Here is a 19681-nt window from a genome sequence, read left to right as displayed (position 1 = left end):
CCCACACAGACCAGAAGGCCAGTCTAGTTGTTTTGTTGGGAAGTCAGTTGCTTTAGGCTTGTTTTCATTGCCTTCTGACTGGGGAACTGCCGCCTGAGGCTATAATCAGGATCCTAGATGATGCGGAAAGGAAACTTGGCTTGGCATACACTGAGTCTCAGTAAATATAGCTGTTTGTGTCTACGATATCTTTTAACCCACTGGCTTTGAGTGTCCCAAACCCCAACTGAGTGTGAGCTGTGACCAGAAACCGAATCTCTAAGTTTAGAAGCAGTCTACGATCTAAGACCACGTTGGTGGAATTAGTGACCCTCCACTGCAAGCCAGGGAAATTTTAGTCACACGAGGCCATTTCTGCCACACTGGCTAGTCTAGTTGTCTCCTCAAGATTATGTAAACCCATTACTTTTGTCTTCTGATGGGGCTCCCCCGCAGCAGCCAAGATTTCAGACCAGAACTCACAAAAACCATCCTCAGAGCGATTTCTGATTAAGTGTACCCCTTAAGAATTCGTGAGAAACATCACTGCCTTCCTTTGTTCACGTTAACCCTGCGTTTCTGGTTTCAAGGTTAGCAGTTAGACAAAGTCCCTTTAGGGTTCTGAACTGAAGCCCTGCCAGCATCTTTGCATATGGTTATATTTGTTCATGGTCCTCTTGACTCAAGAGGACGCAGCAGACATTGTTAGCAGCAGCGCTTTCTCGATGGAGACCGAATGAACCCTTGTCCTTTTTAGCTTACTTGGTTAGCATGTCCGGTTAAGGAGGCCAATCATGTTCTCCCTGTGTTAGGTGAATCGCGCTGAGTCTGGCATCTTCCCCCTTGTTCTCAACAATAGCTTTGACTCAAAGCTCGGCATCTGATTTGCAAACTGACTTCATGCTTCCACAACCCAGAGTCATGCCTGTGTTTGTACACTAATTCTCACTCTCCACCTTGCTTTTCCAGTCTGTCTTCTCCAAATAAATGAATCACAGGTAGGAAACTTAAAATTCCTTAGTGATGTGTAGTGATTTTGACAAAGGATGCTGAGAAAATTGGATAGACTTATATTAAAAGTGAACCCTTATCCTTACTGCACACCTGGCATAAATATTAATGCAAAGAACACCATGGACCTTGATATTAGAGATACCATCATTAAGAAAATGAAAAGACAGGGCATAGCTTAGAAATGATTTGTATATAGAAAATGTAAAATCTCCTTCAACTTAGTAAGACAATCTAATTCTTTAACTGATAAGAATCAGACATGTACTGAGTTATCAGTTCTACTCAGAGACATTTACTCAAATAAAAATAAAGTTCCATATAAAGACTTTTATGTAAGAGACATCATCTTTCAAAACCCTAAATTAGAAAGGATTTCACATATTTATCACCTGGTCAAATGTACTGTATATAGTGGAATTCTATACAGCAGTGACAATTCTACTGAAATACAAATGTATATACACACATATATGGATAAATCTCAAAAACATTTTCATAGGAAACCAATTACACAAAAGGCTACCTCGGATGGACTCATAGAAAGGTTTCTAGATGAGGCAGAGGTCTAAAGATAGAAAATGTGTTGGCAGTACTTACCAGAGTATGGGCCTGGAGCAGAGCTTGACCTGTATGGGCCCAAAAGGAGTAAAGAGGATTGGCTGCATAATGGTATTATCTTGTTAAAATGATAGGACCTATACTTAGTTGTACGGTTTTATCTTTTAAAACAAGTGCATTCATTTAGCACAGTGATGCATTTTGGAATTATACAGTGAAAAAAAGTAAGTTTCTTGGTGTTTTCATGCCAGGAATTTACTTTTAAAATGGGGAAATTGTACCTCAATATGTTATTTTAAAAATCCACCATCTTCTGTGAGTTAGGACATAGCTATTCAGTTTTTTGTCTTCTAAGCCCCAAAGATAATCTTCATCCCCTGGGCAGTTTTTCTCAAGGTGTAAGGTACATGATAGTCACCTGAAGAGTGGATTAAGTGCATAATGGGATTTAGCATGTAGTTAGCATGACCCAGGTTCTGCAGTTTGAGCAAATTCCAAGATGAGGATGACGCAATAAGACTGGTCAGAAGAACCAGACCTCGTTGAAGGTCCATTTGACATCGTTAACCAGAACCTGAACATCGGACTCTCTGGAGGCTCTTTTAAAATAAAACGATACAGGTCTCTAGCCAGGGAACCAGGAGTCCCCTCTGAGTCTGGTGTGTTGCTGAGTTGACAGCAGCGGATTTTCACTTGTCTCCGTCACCGTTACCTCCCAGTTCCACTTGTAATCTAGTGCTCCCAGACGGAGACTGGGATCTCCAGAGAGAGTGGAGGAATAAAGTAGCATCCTTTAGTTCTGCAGGTTTTGAATTATTACTCCTTAGTTCTGGCTGTGAATCACATGACAGAAGAAATGTGATCAGGAGTGATGATGCTAGTTAACAGCTAGTGAGAAATTAGGATTTCTCACTGTTCAAAGCATTTTACTTGCATTGTCTTTGCGCTCATATTTTACTCTGTGAAGTAAGGACCATTGTTTTCTCTGTAGGGAGATAGACATAATACAGAGAAGTGACCCAAAGGGATGGGACGTCCATGTGAGATTTAAAACTAAGCATCCAGACTTGAGGGTTCTAGAGAAGCTGAGACCCACGAATACTTCCCTTCCTATAATCTATACTTGGGTTTATGGCAGAACTTCTGCCCCAGGCCACTCACTGACTGTGAGTTAGGGTTTCTGTTGCTGCAATGAAACACCATGACCCAAAAGCAAGTTGGAGAGGAAAGGGTTTATGAGGCTTACACTCCAGCATTGCTGTTCAGCACTGAAGGAAATCAGGACAGGAACTCAAACAGGGCAGGATCCTGGAGGCAGGAGTGATGCAGAGGCCATGGAGGGGTGCTGCTTACTGACTTGCTCCACATTCCTTGCTCAACCTGCTTTTTTTGCGGGGGTGGGGAGTGCGTTATAGGACCACCATCCCAGGATGGCACCACCCATCATGGGCTGGGCCCTGCTCTATTGATCACTAATTGAGAAAATGCCTTACAGCTGGATCTCCTGGGGGGCATTTCCTCAACTGAGCCTCTTTTCTCTCTGATGACTCTAGCTTGGGTCAAGTTCACACACAAAACCAGCCAGTACAGCTGACCCCCTGTTAACTTGACACACAAACACATCACAATTAAGCAACATCCCTTCCTTAATTATTCATTCCCAAGATCTCACATTATAAAATCATAAATAATTTTAAAAGTCCCACCATTTTTACAAAATTCGAGCACAATAAAATTTCAGTCCCTTTAAAATAGCCAATCTCTTAAAATTCAGCCTTTTAAAATTCAAAGTCTCTTCACCTGTGGGCTCCAGTAAAACTCTTTCTTATTTCAAGAGGAAAAAAATCAGGGCACAGTCACAATCAAATAAAAACCAAAACCAAATTCCAACTGCCCAATGGCTGGGATCCACTCACCATCTTCTGAAAGGGGTTGGGTTCCTTTTCACTGCTCTCAATATTTTTATCTTTCAATCTCTCACAGAACATTTTACAGAACTCTTAACACTCAATGGTTCTTCTGGTCCGAAAATTCCAAAGTCCTTCCACAATCCTCCCAGAAACATGGTCAGGTGTGTCACCTTGACACAAACTGAAGTCATCAGAGAGGAAGGAGCCTCAGTTGAGGAAATGCCTCCATGAGATCCAGCTGTAAGGCATTTTCACAATTTGTGATCAATGGAGGAGGGCCCAGTCCTTGGTGGGTGGTGCCATTCCTGGTCTGGTGGTCCTGGGTTCTGTAAGGAAGCAGATTGAGCAAGGCATGTGGAGCAAGCCAGTAAGCAACACCCTTGTATCAGTTCCTGCCTCCAGGTTCCTGCCCTATTTGAGTTCCTGTCCTGACTTCCTTCAGTGATGAACAACAATGTAGAAGTGTAAGCCAAAAAACCCTTTCCTCCCCAAGCTGCTTTTTGGTCATGGTGTTTCGTTGCAGCAAAGAAACCCTAGCTAAGACGCTGATCTTTGTAGGAGAATAGATCACCTCTGACTTGAAGGTCATTTTATTAGTCTTCTAAAACAAAAGTACCCGATCAGAGTTTCTACACTTGAGGGCGTCAGTCTGCTCTCATTCTGCAGGCTCTGTTGATGGTGGAGGTCTATCTCAATTGTCTTAGTCCAGTGGCTTCAGCTAAAAGAGAAAGACCTACCAACAGAACTTTGACTATTCCTCTCCCTCTTTAAAAGCTCAGGATCCTGGCATCTGAGTTCTCTTGTCTTCTTTATCCTTATCTGAGTTCCTCTCCTTTCCAACCTCTTCAGAAAAAGACTCGAAGCCAGTCTGAGATGGAGCAGGGCATTTAACTTACTGACCATGTACTTAACCCCCGTAACCTTTCTTTTTGGTTTTTAATTAAAGGTTGTGTTTCATTGATGCTTCCAGCGATTTTAGTGCCTTATGTATTCCATGTTAACATAATGTATTTAGAAAGCTGAGTGTAAGGCAAGTGCATTTTTAATTTATCAATGGCACCCTTAGTCTTAATATGCTTAAGCATACTTTACTTTTGACGGCAGAATTAATCTTTTATCAGACTTGCCATGGATGCTGTTGATGTCATTACTTTAGGGAAATGTTCCTGTGATTGTTCCAGAATTAATGCTGTTCACATTCTTCTATTTCCCACTGTCTGAGCACATAAAGAAGATGCAGATAAGAGTCATTCATACTAGAACTAATGTTAAAACAATGGATGTCGTTGTTGTCTGAAATCTAACAAACATGTTTGGTTTCATTTTGGATGAAGAAAGTGAATTTAGAGTACTCATGTGTTACCATGTGTTTGGACTTTTTTTTTTTTAAAGTTCAACTTTAAAGAAAAAGTTCACATAATTACAGAAAGATAATTTTTATATGTGGAGAAAAGTTTTCGAGATGATTGAGACAGAAATGGAGTTTCATTCTGCCTTTCATTTTTAAAGGAAAGCTAGTTAGAAATATCCACAACTAATACTGTAAGTTCTTTGCATCACAGGGGCCTCTGACTTTTGAATGACTTGAGAGTCACTTGAGGCTTATTAAAGGTACAGACTGTGGGGTTCCCTGCCTTTTACTTGTGAGTTTGCAGTAGTCCCCCAGAGGATGTCAGTGTACACCGCATGGGGGTTCTCCAGAGAAAGAAGACCATTAGGAGATTTTCTGTTTTCACCAAGGAAGTCTTACAGGGAGTTGACGTACATTGTTCTGAGACTGAGAAGTCCCAAGCTCTATAGCTGGTATTTCGGGGACCTAGGAGAGCATATGGTATAGTGAAAGTCAGTCTGAAGGCAGTGATCAGGGGAGGACAGTAGGAATGAATGTGTGGAGTTAGGTATTGATGATCCTGCCCAGCTTTATAAATATATTACTAATCACTGAGCTGAACCTTTAAAGGGTGAATTTTATAGCATGGAATAGTGTCAATAAAAATGTGAGGAGAAGAGAGAGGAAGAGACACAGGACAAGAATTGGAGTAGCTGTTGTCAATGTATCTTTTGTTTCTCTAAAGAAGGATGAAAAGATCGGGGATAAGGGATGTAAGGTCAAGGAAGTAATTCTTAGTCACACTGATGACATTGCAGTGTGTGTGTGTGTGCTGATTCAGATGACCCATTGGAAAGGTTAAGGAGCCACTGTGAAGCAGACTTTGATAGGTGTCAGATCATGAGTTCATGGGATACCATCTCAAGTAACTTCCTTCACGTTTCTTCCCTAGGTGACAGACCAGTCAGTGAAGGCGTTTGCCGAGCACTGCCCTGAACTCCAGTATGTCGGCTTCATGGGTTGTTCAGTTACTTCCAAAGGAGTCATTCACCTCACCAAAGTAAGTACCACAGCCCCGTTTTCCTCATGTTTCTGAGTATTACGAAGGTGACGGGCCGTAGTACTGTCACCATTAGCCACCCTCCCATTTCTAGGCAGGCACTCCAACACTGAGCTATATCCCAGGCCGTCTTTGTGCTTTTTATGTAGTGGCACGACTGGCCTTGAACTCAATACGTAGCTCAGGAAGCCCTTGAACTTGTGGCCCCCCTGCATTAGCCATGGACTGGCAGGAATGCAGACCTGTTACACTATGTTTACTTCATTGTTTTGAAGCCATATCTTCTTCTGTGGCCCAGCTGCTCTTGACATCGTAGGTTCTGGATCCGCCTCATTCTCCTGAGTGGCTGGGCTTACGGGCAGTTTCCGGTTGTGCCTGGCTTTCTGGTATTGCTAAATGTAGTTGATGAGGAATAGTTGGATAACTACAGAAATCAGCTAGTATTTGATAAACTAAAAGCCAGTTTTAGAAAACAAGCTACTTTTTCTGAAATTGAATCCTTATTTTAAAATGATAAACTTTGAAAAGTTTGTTTTACATTTTCATTGCTAATACTTATAAAAACATGAGGTAATGAAACTGATATGTGACAGGAGTCATTTAAATTTTAACTTAGGAAGCATTGCGTATAGATGATGCTTTGAATTTCAACTACTCTTTCCTCACCGTGTCTTAGGAGCATTTGCTTTACAAAGGGAATGTGGTCATTACGTTGACTAATCTGAGTATATAAAGTGAAAAGAGATTGTATGTCACAGATTTGCCTGGTACCTCAGAGCTCACTTACAACCACAAATATATTTTAGAAATGATGAAGGTCCTTGCTTCTTTGCGGTAGCTTTTCATTTCTCCTCCTGTGATACTTAGGGGCTAATTCTTACATCCATGTGATGGAGAAAGAGGTTACTGTAAAATACCTGTGCACTGCCTTTCTTGCGTGTTGTGTAGCTTTAACCCATACCACACTGTGCTTGGAAAAGGAGCGCTGGTGTTGCCTTTTGACTTGGTAGCAGAATAGCCTGTCCTTTGCTTTTTCTCACACTGATTACAAAGCTGTTGCATGGCAGCCCAGTGATAAAATAAATAGGGAAGATCGAAGCTCTCTTTATGCTTCATCTGGTTGGGTCTCTTCAAGGTTCCCGCTTAGTGAGTCACGTTACTTTCCTTTCAGGAAACAGAACAAATGTTTCTGAGTTACATAAGACTGTGCTGGTGGGAGCAGCGAGTAGGCGCCAGAGCTCCCTCGTCGCCTCCAGTTTGGTCCTTGGCTCTGCCACTTACTAACTTAAGCAGGCCAATTACTTTTCAGTCTACTAACTAAGGCAGTATTGGGCAGGTGCTTTCCTCAGTATTGAGACCACAGTAGGAGTGAAGTAAATGGTCGTTATTACTATCAAAGGAAATTCTACTCTATACAAAATTGCTAGAAAATTAGTGCAAACTTTGGTTCAAAAAAAATCAAATCACCGTTCTTATTTAGTGTATCTTAAAGAAAGAGAGCCTGCAGGTATATTGTGTCTGAAATGACTGATGAGACTTAATTGTGTTCTGAGGACCAGAGCCTAAAGCTAGAGGAGAAGATATGGGCTTATATTTTCAATTATCGATCTACCAGAACATCTAGTATAACCGAGACCATATGTAACTACATATTTTTATTCATTCCCTGTAACCTTGGCCTGAAAATCTTGAGATGAATGTTTTTCTAGTCCCTTCTAATGCTGAATGTAGAAATGCCATGGGATGAACAGATTGTGCACAACTGTTACAACCACCATTTGTGGATTTTTATGATCACTCGAAATTGTGCTCACTAAAGACAAAACAAGATTATCAGATGACTTTGTCCTCTCTGAGTATTTGAGATGGCTCCAAATTCTGTTTGGTGGTATTTAAAAGAATTATTATCTGTGATAAAATAACAGCTACAGTAAATGTATGGCTGGAAAGTTTCGTTTGCTGGGAAGGTTCTTCTGAAGTTTATAGCAAGGGCTTTTGGTGTGGCCTGCTAACAGGTGGAGACTTCTAGACTCCTATTAAAGCTAGTCCACAGAGTTCTCCATACAGTGTATTCACTTAGATGGAAAGTGACTTGAGGTATAGTGATGGTTACTTTTTTGGGCTCAAATGAGAGCGAAGTGGTATTGTGTTGTGAGCATGCCAATCTTTTGTAAAGCTGTGGAAGTCAAGTTTTATGAAACTCAAAGCTTTACGCTTAACATCTTTGCCTTCTGGTAGTGTTTTTAACCAATTACTAATATATTCATAAAACATTGGTAAGTATATCAAGTGCCCCTTAAAATTGTGTTTTCTTTGTCATAATATGTAATTTTTAATGCAATGATTCGGGACATGTAAAATACAATGTTGAGAGTAGTCACCTTAAATATGTTTACTTTTGACATGATTTTAAAAAGTCTCTTTTAACATATGGTTTTGCATTTTACAAATTAAGGTAAATGACATAAAATCACTATACATTAATTTCTGTATAGGAAGCCATACACTTGGATTAAATGATCTATCCTTAGATTAATAATTTCTTGTACCTTAAAGAATCAAAGGATTTAGAAGTTGTTGGGGTGGGGAGACTGTGAAGCTACTCAGCAAAACTAAGAAATGTCAAGTATTTTAGTACATTAGTAATAAAAATTGGGTCATCGTGACTCTTTAACTTAAGCAAAGGGCCAGGGAGCAAAAGATTGGAACTAAATGGAAGACTGTTGTTATCCTACTACCCTGTCCACCTTGGTTCAGTTCCACTTTGAAATTTCAGTCTTAACTGAGCTCTCAACTTCCTTTGTGATGGTTCTTGTTTCCACAAATCATGAGTCTGCTAAAGTCAAACAATATCGCTTAGGAAACTGTCTTCCTAAACTTCTTTATTTATTTTTTTATTTTTTGGTTTTTCGAGACAGGGTTTCTCTGTGTAGCTTTGCGCCTTTCCTGGAACTCACTTGGTAGCCCAGGCTGGCCTCGAACTCACAGAGATCCGCCTGGCTCTGCCTCCTGAGTGCTGGGATTAAAGGTGTGCGCCACCACCGCCCGGCCCTAAACTTCTTTATCATGTCAGTGTGAGTCGGGTTGAGAAAGCCGGGTCAACTGGACTGTGTTTGCAAATGTCCAGTTAGCTAAGGTAAGACCTGAGGCTCCATGTAAACCTTGAGTGCCAGCAATTCTCCTGCAGCAGAACTGGCCTCTGCCAAAGCAGTTGGGTTTGTGACATAAATCTGAAGTGTCTTTCTCTTGCTCCCTTTAAAAACAAATCCAGGAACTGAAAGTGTACAGTTAACCCCTCCTGCTCAGATCGAGGGCTTCCCTATCACTTGTCGCTAAAGCCGCTTCAAGGAACATGGCAGAGCCCTTAAAATTCCCAGGAGGTGACTGTTGCTGGTTTAAGTTCAAATGCTTAGAGTAAGAAAAAGAGAATTCACTGAAAGGGATTAAAACACATCAAACATGGAGACACTGTGGGTTTATAATGACACAAACAGCACTTGATCCTTCCCCTAAAGTATCATAGCAGGAACCAACCCTTCAACAGACAGGATACAGGAAAAAAATACTTCAGGTACCTCATGGTGGAGCACGCCTTTAATTCTTACACTCGGGAGGTAGAGGCGGGCAGATATCTGTGAGTTTGAGACCATGCTGGTCTACATAGTACCAGGACAGTCAGGGCTAAGTAGAGAGACCCTGTCCTTTTTTTTTTTTTTTTCATTCTGGATACCAGTCAACAGAGAACAATGATCCCTGAGATTTGAGAAAATAACAGAAACCCGCTGCGATCGTCTCAGAGGACTTGACCGAAGGATTTCCAGATGGCAGCTCAGGGAAGGGGAGCATACAGAGAGCAGTAAACTCTGTGAGGTGACAGAGCAAACCGTCCAGGGGATCAGCGGATTTCAGGAGGGAGTGCTGGTGTGGAGAGAACTCCAGGGAGAAGGCCCTCTGCTCACCCAGCCTCCCACAGTCCCTGAATAAGGAGCTGGACTGAAAATAAAATCACGTGTTTCCGATGTCTTCTGATGCTGCTAACTCATTACTTAGGTAAATGAGCAGAACTAAATGCCTGCGTAAGAAAAGAAGAACATTCTCTAACCAGTGAGCTCAGTTTCCATTTAATGAAATGAGAAAGAATAGCAGCCTGGAATCCCAAGTATGCAGAAGAAAGAAAGCGGTAAAAATGCAAGTAGAAACTAGCAAAATAGAAAACCAATAACGAAACCTGTACTGGCTGGTTTTGTGTCAACTTGACGCAAGCTAGTGTCAGCAGAGGAAGGAGCCTCAGCTGAGGAAATGCCTTGAGATCCAGCTGTAAGGCATTTTCTCAATTAGTGATCAGTGGGGGAGAGCACAGCCCATGGTGGGTGGGGCCATCCCTGGGCAATTGGTCCTGGGTTCTATAAGAAGATGGGAGAAGCAAGCCATGGGAAGCAAGCCAGTAAGCATCCCCCTTCCATGGCCTCTGCATCAGCTCTTGCTTCTGGGATCCTGCCCTGTTTGAGTTCCTGTCCTGGCTTCCTTCAGGCATGAACAGCAGTGCTGAAGTGTCAGCCATTCCTCCCCAACTTGCTCCTTGGTCATGGTGTTTCCTTGCAGCAACAGGAATCCTAACTAGGACAAATTGGTACCGGCATAGTGGGGTCCTGCTGTGACAGACCTGACCATGTTTTGGGGAGGACTGTGGAAGGACTTTGGGACTTTGGCTAGAAGAGCCATTGAGTGTTGAGAGCTCAGTGAGATGCTCTTTAGGAACTTGGAAGATCAGAATGTTGAGAGAAATGCAGAAGATAGAGGCCTGCCTTGCACAGTTTCAGAGGGAAGTTTAAAGACTATCTTTAGGGCCATTTGTTATTTTAAGATCCTGTGGTTCTGGTTAGCTGATGCTGAAGAATCAGCTATGATTAACAAGATACCGGAACTACTAAAGTAAAATTTTACTTTGCTGGGATACTTGATGTTGATCAGCTGGCACTAAGAAATTATTGGTGATTAAGAAGAGCCCAGCATCACTGAGGTGAAATCTTCTGGGAAGTGTTTCCTGAGAGCACAGAGAAGCTGTGTTCTAGACGCAGCCAAGATTGTACCTCGTGCTGACATCTGGACTTGGGAAAAGCTGGCTTTTTGATTACAGAGATAGAATCTAGTCTGATTGATTGGAAAGGGAAAGAAGATGAAAGTAACAATATCCAGACCTGTAGCAAGTGGCACAGACCTCAAAGGAGTGGGAAGAGTGGTATTAGGAATAAACGTGTGCATGTGAATGGGGCACTGTGGAGGAAAAGCTTTATCTGGAAGCACAAAGTAGCAAAGCTTACTCAGGAAGCACATCCAGCATGAGCTGGCAGCCTAGCTACCTGGGTCAATGAGACAGAGGATCATTAGAACCCAGGAATTGAGTTCCAGCTGGTCAGCAAGGCAAGGCTGTCGTTCCTGGAAAGGAGAAAAAATGGGCCATAGATGACCAAAAGTTCTTTGTAAAGAAGTTGCATTTTTACTTAAAAACCTTTTTGCTAAGAGTATTCCAAGTGTAGGTGGGTTCCATAGTGGATTCCACCAAGGATTTAAGAGAGAAGAAACCCATTCAGCATGACTGCTGTAGAAGTGAGCCTGCCATTCCCTTCTCAGGAAAATCTGATAAAGACTTTACAAGGTAAGAATGTTACATGTCACTGCCTGTCATGAATAGAGCTTCAGCCGGGTCTCGTGGCACACCCGTTTAATCCCAACACCCAGGAGAGAGAGACAGGGGAGACCCTGAGTTTGAGGCCAGCCTGGTCTACAGAGAGAGTTCCAGGACAGCCAGGGCTAAAAAACCCTGTCTCAAAAAACATTCAAACAAACAAACAAAAAAATGAGTTGGAAAAATACCTACTCTACACTTAATAGTGATTAATACCAAAATTTATAAAAACTGAAAAATGAGAAAAGGATTAACCTAGTTTTTAAAACTGGTAAAGCACTTGAGTGAATATTTTAAAGAGGACACATAATGGCCAAAGGCTTAATATTTATCGTTAATAATCATCAGAGAAATGTGTGTTAAAGTTGTAATGAGATATTACCCCATACTTGCTAGAATGGTTATTATGGAGAAGTTAAAAGATAACAAGTGTTAGTAAGATATATATGGACAGAAGTGAACTCTCTATGTAACTGATGGTAATTTATATTAGGATAGCATTACATAAAAGAGTATGGAGGTTTCTCAAGGAAATATCAAAAGTACCATGTGATCAGTTATCCAGAAACTGAATTCAATATGCTGAAGAGATCTTCTCACTCTCATACTCATTATAGCATTATTCACAGTACCAAAATATGGAAACCACGTGAGTGTTAGCAGATGGAAGGATAAAGATCATGAAGTCCACACCGCCGCCTTGCTCCATACCCAGACTTCCCATGTCCTCTTCCAGGGTTCAGTGTGTTCTCATCACAGGAATGCCAACATAGGACCAAGCCGGCCTCTTCCATACCAGTCCTGTGGAAATACTTGCCCATGAGAACTACCTAAGTGAAAAGAACAATCATAATTAAAGTTAAAACACAGGAAATGTTATGTCAAAGAATTCAAGTTTAAAGAAGACACAGAGAAACAGTTCAATGAAACGAAGAAGAAAAAGTATAAGGAGAATAAATGCCTGATTGATGCCCAAGAAAACAGAAAAACTGACTGAACTGACAAAGATGATACAGGCCTTGAAAATGGAATTCAGTAAAGAACAACATTGAAGTGGACTCAACCCGAAATAAAGATTGAATTGAAAAACCCAATAGCTCACCTAGAAATTCCAAAGGAAAGCCTTAAAAGTGAATAAATCAGGAAGATGGAGTGTTGGGTCTTGAAGGTTAACTGGAGGATCTAGACCAAATAAGCAAGGAACATGAACAATTAAAAAACCACACACAGGAAAGGAACACACAGGAAATATGGGACATTGTGAATAAAACAAGCTTTCCAAGTATAGGCATAGAAGAAGGAGAAGAATCCCAAGTCAGTGGCATAGGCCATGTCTTCAACAGAATCATAGAAGAAAACTTCCCCAAACTAAGGAGAAAGACACACCCATACAGATGCAAGAAGCACACAGAACAAATAGACAAAACCAGAAAGAAAATCCCCACAGCATATTATAGTTAAAACACTAACTATATGTAACAAAGAGAGTATATTGAAAGCTCTGAAAATAACACGTCACGTATACAGGAAAACCTATCAGAGTAACAGCTGACTTCTCAAAGGAAACTGAAAACCAAAGAGCCTGGAGCATTCCAAGTCCTAAAAGACAGTGAGTGACAGCCAATCTAAAATAATATATCCAGCAAACTTATCTGCTGTGATTGAAGGAGAAAGGCACTTTTTCTATGACATAAACAGCCTAAGAAATCTGTATCCAACAGACCAAACCTAAGAGAAATAGAGGAATTATTATGTGGAAAGAATGTGCATAGCAGAGAAACTGTGGGAAGAAATATGAAGCCATAGTTATGAAAACAGAATACCACTGAGAACGCAACACCTAAAATCAACAACACAATGACCACAACACGCACATTTCAATAATAACTTCAAATATCTGTGGCCTCATTTCTCCAATCAAAAAACATAGACTGACTGAATAGATCAGAAAACAGAATCCATCTATCTGCTGCCTCCAAGAAACAGTATAATTTTTTTAAAAAGATTTATTTATTTTATGTATATGAGTGCTCTATCTGCATGTCTGAGTTTATGCCAGCAGCGGGCACCAGATTTCACTATAGATGGTTGTAAGCCGCTTTGTGGGTGCTGGGAATTGAATTCACGACCTCTGGAAGAGCAGCAGGTGCTCTTAACCGCTGAGCCATCTGTCCAGCCCGAAGCAGCATTAATTGTAAAGATAGGTACTGTTTTAGCGTAGAAGGATGGACATAAGTTCTGTAGTCAAATGGCATCAGTTAGGAAGCAGGCATCATTATCCTAACATGACAAAATAGACTTCAAACTACAACTAATCAGAAGAGAATAAGAATGCCATTTCGTTCTGATCAAAGGAACAGCTAATCAAGAAGACATTCCTATCCTAAACATGTATGCATCAAACTAAGGAATGCCCAAATTCATTAAAATCTAGTACTGGAATTAAAGCACAGATTAACACTAATCTGTTAATAGGTGTTTACTGCTCTAATTGGAGCTGTGAGGAATCTAAATACATTGTTAATATATATAATGGAGTTTTTTTGTCTGAATCTGTCAAATGTTAATGGACTAGACATTGTTAATGTAATTCTTGACTCTATATATTGTATATACTTATTGGATAGTTTTTCTTGTATTAGTTATAAACTTTTTTTTTTTAAATTTTAGACAAAAAAGGGGAAATGTGGTGATATTGTGTTCCCCAAAATATTGTGCACCCCAATAACTTATCTGGGGGTCAGAGAACAGAACAGCCATAGTATTAAACATAGAGGTTAGGCAGTGGTAGCACACACCTTTAATCCTAGCATTCCAGAGGCAGAGATCCATCTGGATCTCTGTGAGTTCAAGGCCACACTGGAAACAGCCAGGCATTGTGACTCACACCTTTAATCCCAGGAAGTGATGGCAGAAAGGTATGTAAGGCATGAGGACCAGGAACTAGAGCCTGGTTAAGCTTTTAGGCTTTTGAGCAGCAGTTCAGCTGAGACCCATTGGATGAGGACTCAGAGGCATCCAGTCTGAGGAAACAGGATCAGCTGAGGAATTGGCAAGGTGAGGTGGCTATGGCTTGTTCTGCTTCTCTGATCTTTCAGCGTTCACCCCAATACCTGGCCCTGGGTTTGTTTTTATTAATAAGACCTTTTAAGATTCATGCCACATCTAGGAATCTAAAACTGAGGCAGATTAAAGTCTCGTGCATGGCTAACTTTATTAAGAGCACCAGACAATTTATACTCTGAGGATTAAGAGTCACATGAGTAAAGTGTCAAATCAAAAGGATAAGCTGCACAAACCAATAACAATAGCCAGTTGTGATAAAAAATCAAAAGCAAACTCACTCTTACCTGCTGTACCTGGCAAGGGCATGAAACCACATTCTGAGAACAATTCCATGATTTTGAAAACAATGAATATCATAGGACTTGTCTTGTCTTGTTTTCTTGGAATTTTCTCCCAAACACACAGAATTCTCATTGCTGCCTCCGTTCTTGTACTGTGTTACAACAGTGACTTCCTTACCCCACTTTGTTTAATAAACAAGTCATCTGGACAAAAAAATGAATAACTCAGAATTCACTGACCCCATACAACAAATGGATTTAGCAGACTAGTCTATCCAAACACCAAGGAATACACATTCTGCTCAGTACCACATGGGAGCTCTTTTGAAATAGATAACATCGTAGAACACAAAGCAAATCTTTACAGATTCAAAAGGATTGAAAGCACTTCTTATGTCTGATGTGACCACAATGCAGTAAAGCTCAGTTTGCAGCAGACAAGTTCCTTGTAACTACACAAACTCAGGGAGATTAAGCAACTCATTACTACATGGTGGATAGGTCAAACAGGAAATCAAGAAAGAAATAAAAACTCCTGGAGCTATGAAAATGAAAGCACAACACAGCAAAACTCTGGGACACACTGAAAGAAAGTTCACAAGGGAAATGTTTAGTTCTCAATGCTTACCTTAAAAAATAAACACAAGCACAAATAAATGAGTATTCCATGAAGCTGGAAAAAAATATGCAAGAAATGGATGATTTTCTAGATTCAGCTCAACAACTAAAATTAATCAAGAGAAATTCAACAGCTTAAACAGACACAAGTGAAGAGATTGAAATAATAGAAAAAAGAAAAGTCTAGGACCAGATGGATTCACAGCAGAATTCTTCTGGGCATTTAAAAAATTATAGTCATTCCTTCTTAAACCCTTAAAAAAAAAGTAAAAGAAACAGAAGGAACACTCCCAAACTCTTTCTATAAAGCCAGTATCACTTTAATATCCAAACTAAATACATAGAGAGACAGAGACAGGGACAGAAGAAATATTACAGGCTAGTATCTTCAATGAACATAGTCTCAAAAATACTCAATAAAACACATGGAGCCAGAATACAGACAGACATATATCAAAAAGATTATCCACATGACAAAATTGTGATTAGCCCTGAAATTGAGGGCTGGTTCAACATACACAAATCAATACATGGAATAAACCTCATAAATAGACTTAAAGACAAAAATTACTTGATCACCCCAATAAATGCAGAAAAAGCCATTGATAAAGTTCAACATGCCTTCATGATAAAAGTCTTAGAGAATGTTGGGCAAGAGGGCACCTACCTCAATATAATAAAAGCTGTATACAGGAAACTCACAGCCGATATCATCCTAAATGGGGAAAAGCTTGAAACAATCCGACTGAGGTCAGGAACTAGACAGGGATGGTCACTGTCCGCACTCAAAGTACTCAATGGAGCAGTGATGCAAGAGCAGGAAACTAAAGCACTACAAATAGGTGAAGAAAAATTGTCCCTATTTGCAGATAATAGCGATCACAAAAATTTTACCAGAAAACTTCTAGAAATGATAAATTCAACAATGTGGCAGGATAAAAAAATGAACTTGTGAAACTCAACAGTTTTTCTATACACCAACAACAAACATACAGAGAACAAGGTCATGGACAAATTCCCATTCACAGTAGCATCGAAGAAAATACAACATCTAGAGGTAAACCTAACCAAGGAAGTGAAGGAACTCTACAATGAAATCTTGAACTGTCAGAAGAAACAGAGAAAGACAGTAGAAAATGGAAAGACATTTCTCAGTCATTGGCTGGTAGAATTAATATTGTAAAAATGACCATTCTACTAAATGCAGATTCAGTGCAATTCCAATAAAATCTGCATCTCCTTCTTCCCAGAAATAGAAGAAAATAACCCTAAATTTCATATGGAACCACAAAAGACCCCAATAGCCAAAACAATCTTGAGTGTGGGGAAATGCTGGAAGAATTATAATTCCAGATCTTAAGATATATTACAAAGCCATAGTAATAAAAACAGTATGGTGTTTTCATAAACACAGACTTGTAGACCAATGGAACAAAAGCAAAGATCCAAACATGAGCACATATAACTCTAAAACAATACTTGAGAAAGATGTCAACAGTATATACCAGAAAAAAGAGGCTTCAACAAATAGTGGTGTGAAAACTGGATGTCCTCATGCAGAAGAATGATAATAGACCCATATCAAACGCTTTGCACCAAAACTATCTCCAAATTGATCATAGACCTAAATGTGAAACACTGAAACCTGAAAGACTGAAACTGCTGGAAGAAAATAAAGGCATTACCCTACATGATGTATATGTAGGGAAGGACTTTCTGAATAGGACTCCATTTACCCAAGAATTAATGCTAGAAATTGACATTTGTATGTTCATGAAACTAAAAAGCTTCTGTGTAAAAGAAGCAATTGGCTGGGTGAAGAGGAAGCCGAGAGAGTGGGAGAGAACCTTTGACAGCTAGACATCTGACAGAAGCTTAATATCCATGATATACAAAGAATTCAAAAACAAAAGCTCAAAACAAACTAACAAAAAACCCAACGAATGACCTATTCAAAAAAAAAAAGTGGGACCTGATGAGAGAGTTCTCAAAAGAGGAAAAAAGAATGGCTAACAAATATCTCAAAAAAGTTTATGTTCCCTAGCAACTGGGGAACTGCAAATGAAAACAACTTTGAGAATTTATCTTACTCCAGTCACAATGGCAGAGATTTAGAAAGTAACCAACAATAAATGCTGGAGGGCAAGTGGAGCACAGGGAACCTTTACTCACTTCTGGTGGGGTTGCAAACTGGTGCGGCCACTATGGAAATCAGTGTGGAAAATCTTCAAAAAGCTAAAAATAAATCCATCATACGACCCAGGTATTCCTCTCCTTGGCATATGCCCGAAGGACCTGACATAATACTCCACAGATATTTGCTCTGCCATGTTCATTGCTGTTGTATTCACAATAGCTCCAAAGTGGAAACAACCCAAATGTTCTACAACTGATGAATGGATAAGGTAAATGTGATACAAATGGACCGTGGAATACTATTAAGCAGCGAAGTAAAATGAAATCATTAGCTTTACAGGTAAATGAATTGAACTAGAAAAGAGTATATTGAGTGAGATAACCTAGACCAAGAAAGACAAATGCCACATCTTGCTTACAGGAGGCTCCTACTTTTTCATCTTCAGATATGAGTATGTAGCTTGCAGTTAGGACAGAGCTCAGGAAAGTAAAATGAACCTTTGCCAGGATAAAGGGATATAGCCAGCAGAGAGATGATTAAGAGTACAAGAGATCTGATAAAGGAAATTGGAAAAAGGTGGTCTCCTTAAGGAGGAGGAGGAGGAGGAGGAGGAGGAGGAGGAGGAGGAGGAGGAGGAGGAGGAGGAGGAGGAGGAGGAGGAGGAAGATAAATGGGAATAACAGGATTCAAGTAATCTGATTGGGGAAATGGGCAAAGGAAGGGCTGCTTAGAGAAGAGATGTTCCTGGTGCTGTGGCTGTGGTCTCGCTGGCCCTGATACCCGAGGGCAGTGGGTTAGAGGACACAGAGGCAAGGACACAGACTCCAGGAAGTTGAAGTCAAGCTTGTTTAGTAAACAAAAGGCTAGGGTATATATGTGGGGCTCTTGGCAGGCTTTTGCTTCTACCTGCCATGGTGTTCCTTGGTTGGCCCTGGGCTGCACGTCATCATTTTTCGGTTTGGAGCTTATGGGTCAGGTTTCCTCTGGCCAGGAAATGACACACATGTTGTGTGTGTCATAGCTCATTGTTAGCTTAAGGTGTGGCCTAGTGCTTCGGCCTTGCTGGCCTCAAAGAGGGAGAGAGGTTTAAATAAAGGAGAAGGAGGGAGTTCTGTAAAATAACAATATGGATGTCTGAAAAAGCCACAAAGTTTCATACCACCAGCTATTTACAAACAAACAAACAAACAAAAAAAAACCCCAAAAACAAAACCAAAAAAACGAAACCACACACATAAACAAATAAACCCCCTGAAATTTAAAACACACATAATTTGGTGTGTAAATATACATAGATAGTTTTAATGAACTTTTCTCATATGGCCTGATGGCACTCCAGTACCATATATGAGGTGCCCTCTTTTGAGTTGTTGGTCAGGGCTGTCTAAGAGACATACTTCCCGAAACATACAGCATATTGCTGTTCTCTTGGTTACCCTCCAAGAGGTGGAAGGTAATTCCCTATTGCTGAAGACACAGTGTACTTCATAACCAGGGCCCAGAAGTCCCTGAGATGGTACTGACCTGAATGTTACCTCTCTGAGGACTAACTTTTATGGTACCAGAAGGCACCATGCAAGATCCAAAGATCTTGCATGTAAACAACAGTCTCATCCAGCTCTCACACTTTGAAATACATGGATGACTTGTATGGCCTAACACCCCTACAGGTAGAGTAGTGGTACACATGCCTTGGTGGTAACCAATGGCTCTCTACTTGAACTGAAGCCCGGCTCAGCAAGAGGGAGACCATGCCTTGAAATTTAGATAACTACTCAGTGCTAATGAAATCATGGTTGTTGAGGGAAATCTACAACCACTAATTTACAAAGCTTACATATCCCTAACAACAGTCTGTAAACATTTGTCCTCATACCCACAGGTAATTGTAGTCTTCTCCACTCTTCAAGGAAATTTGCTTTGCAATAGATGGAGTCTACTACAGAAAACCACAATCAATCAGTACACTTTGTTGTAGAGCCCACTCCCAATGAATATATACACAAAACATTACTGCACCCAAGGCTCAGGGGACATTGAGA

At 40.5% G+C, this 19681-nt stretch overlaps 1 protein-coding gene across 1 annotated transcript in view; it reads left to right on the top strand.

Moving 5' to 3' along the window:
• Fbxl17 (F-box and leucine rich repeat protein 17) overlaps positions 1 to 19681 on the top strand; it is a 449538-nt gene that overhangs the window by 120861 nt on the left and 308996 nt on the right. The window contains exon 5 of the mRNA XM_059277888.1: positions 5744 to 5851. Within this exon, the coding sequence (XP_059133871.1) occupies positions 5744 to 5851 (108 nt within the window). The remainder of the gene's footprint in view (positions 1 to 5743; positions 5852 to 19681) is intronic.

This window comes from Peromyscus eremicus, chromosome 13 (genome assembly GCF_949786415.1).
Source record: "Peromyscus eremicus chromosome 13, PerEre_H2_v1, whole genome shotgun sequence".
Classification (NCBI taxonomy): Eukaryota; Metazoa; Chordata; class Mammalia; order Rodentia; family Cricetidae; genus Peromyscus; species Peromyscus eremicus.
The sequence above is the reverse complement of the archived record's forward strand: the minus strand, read 5'-3'. Positions and strand labels throughout refer to the sequence as shown.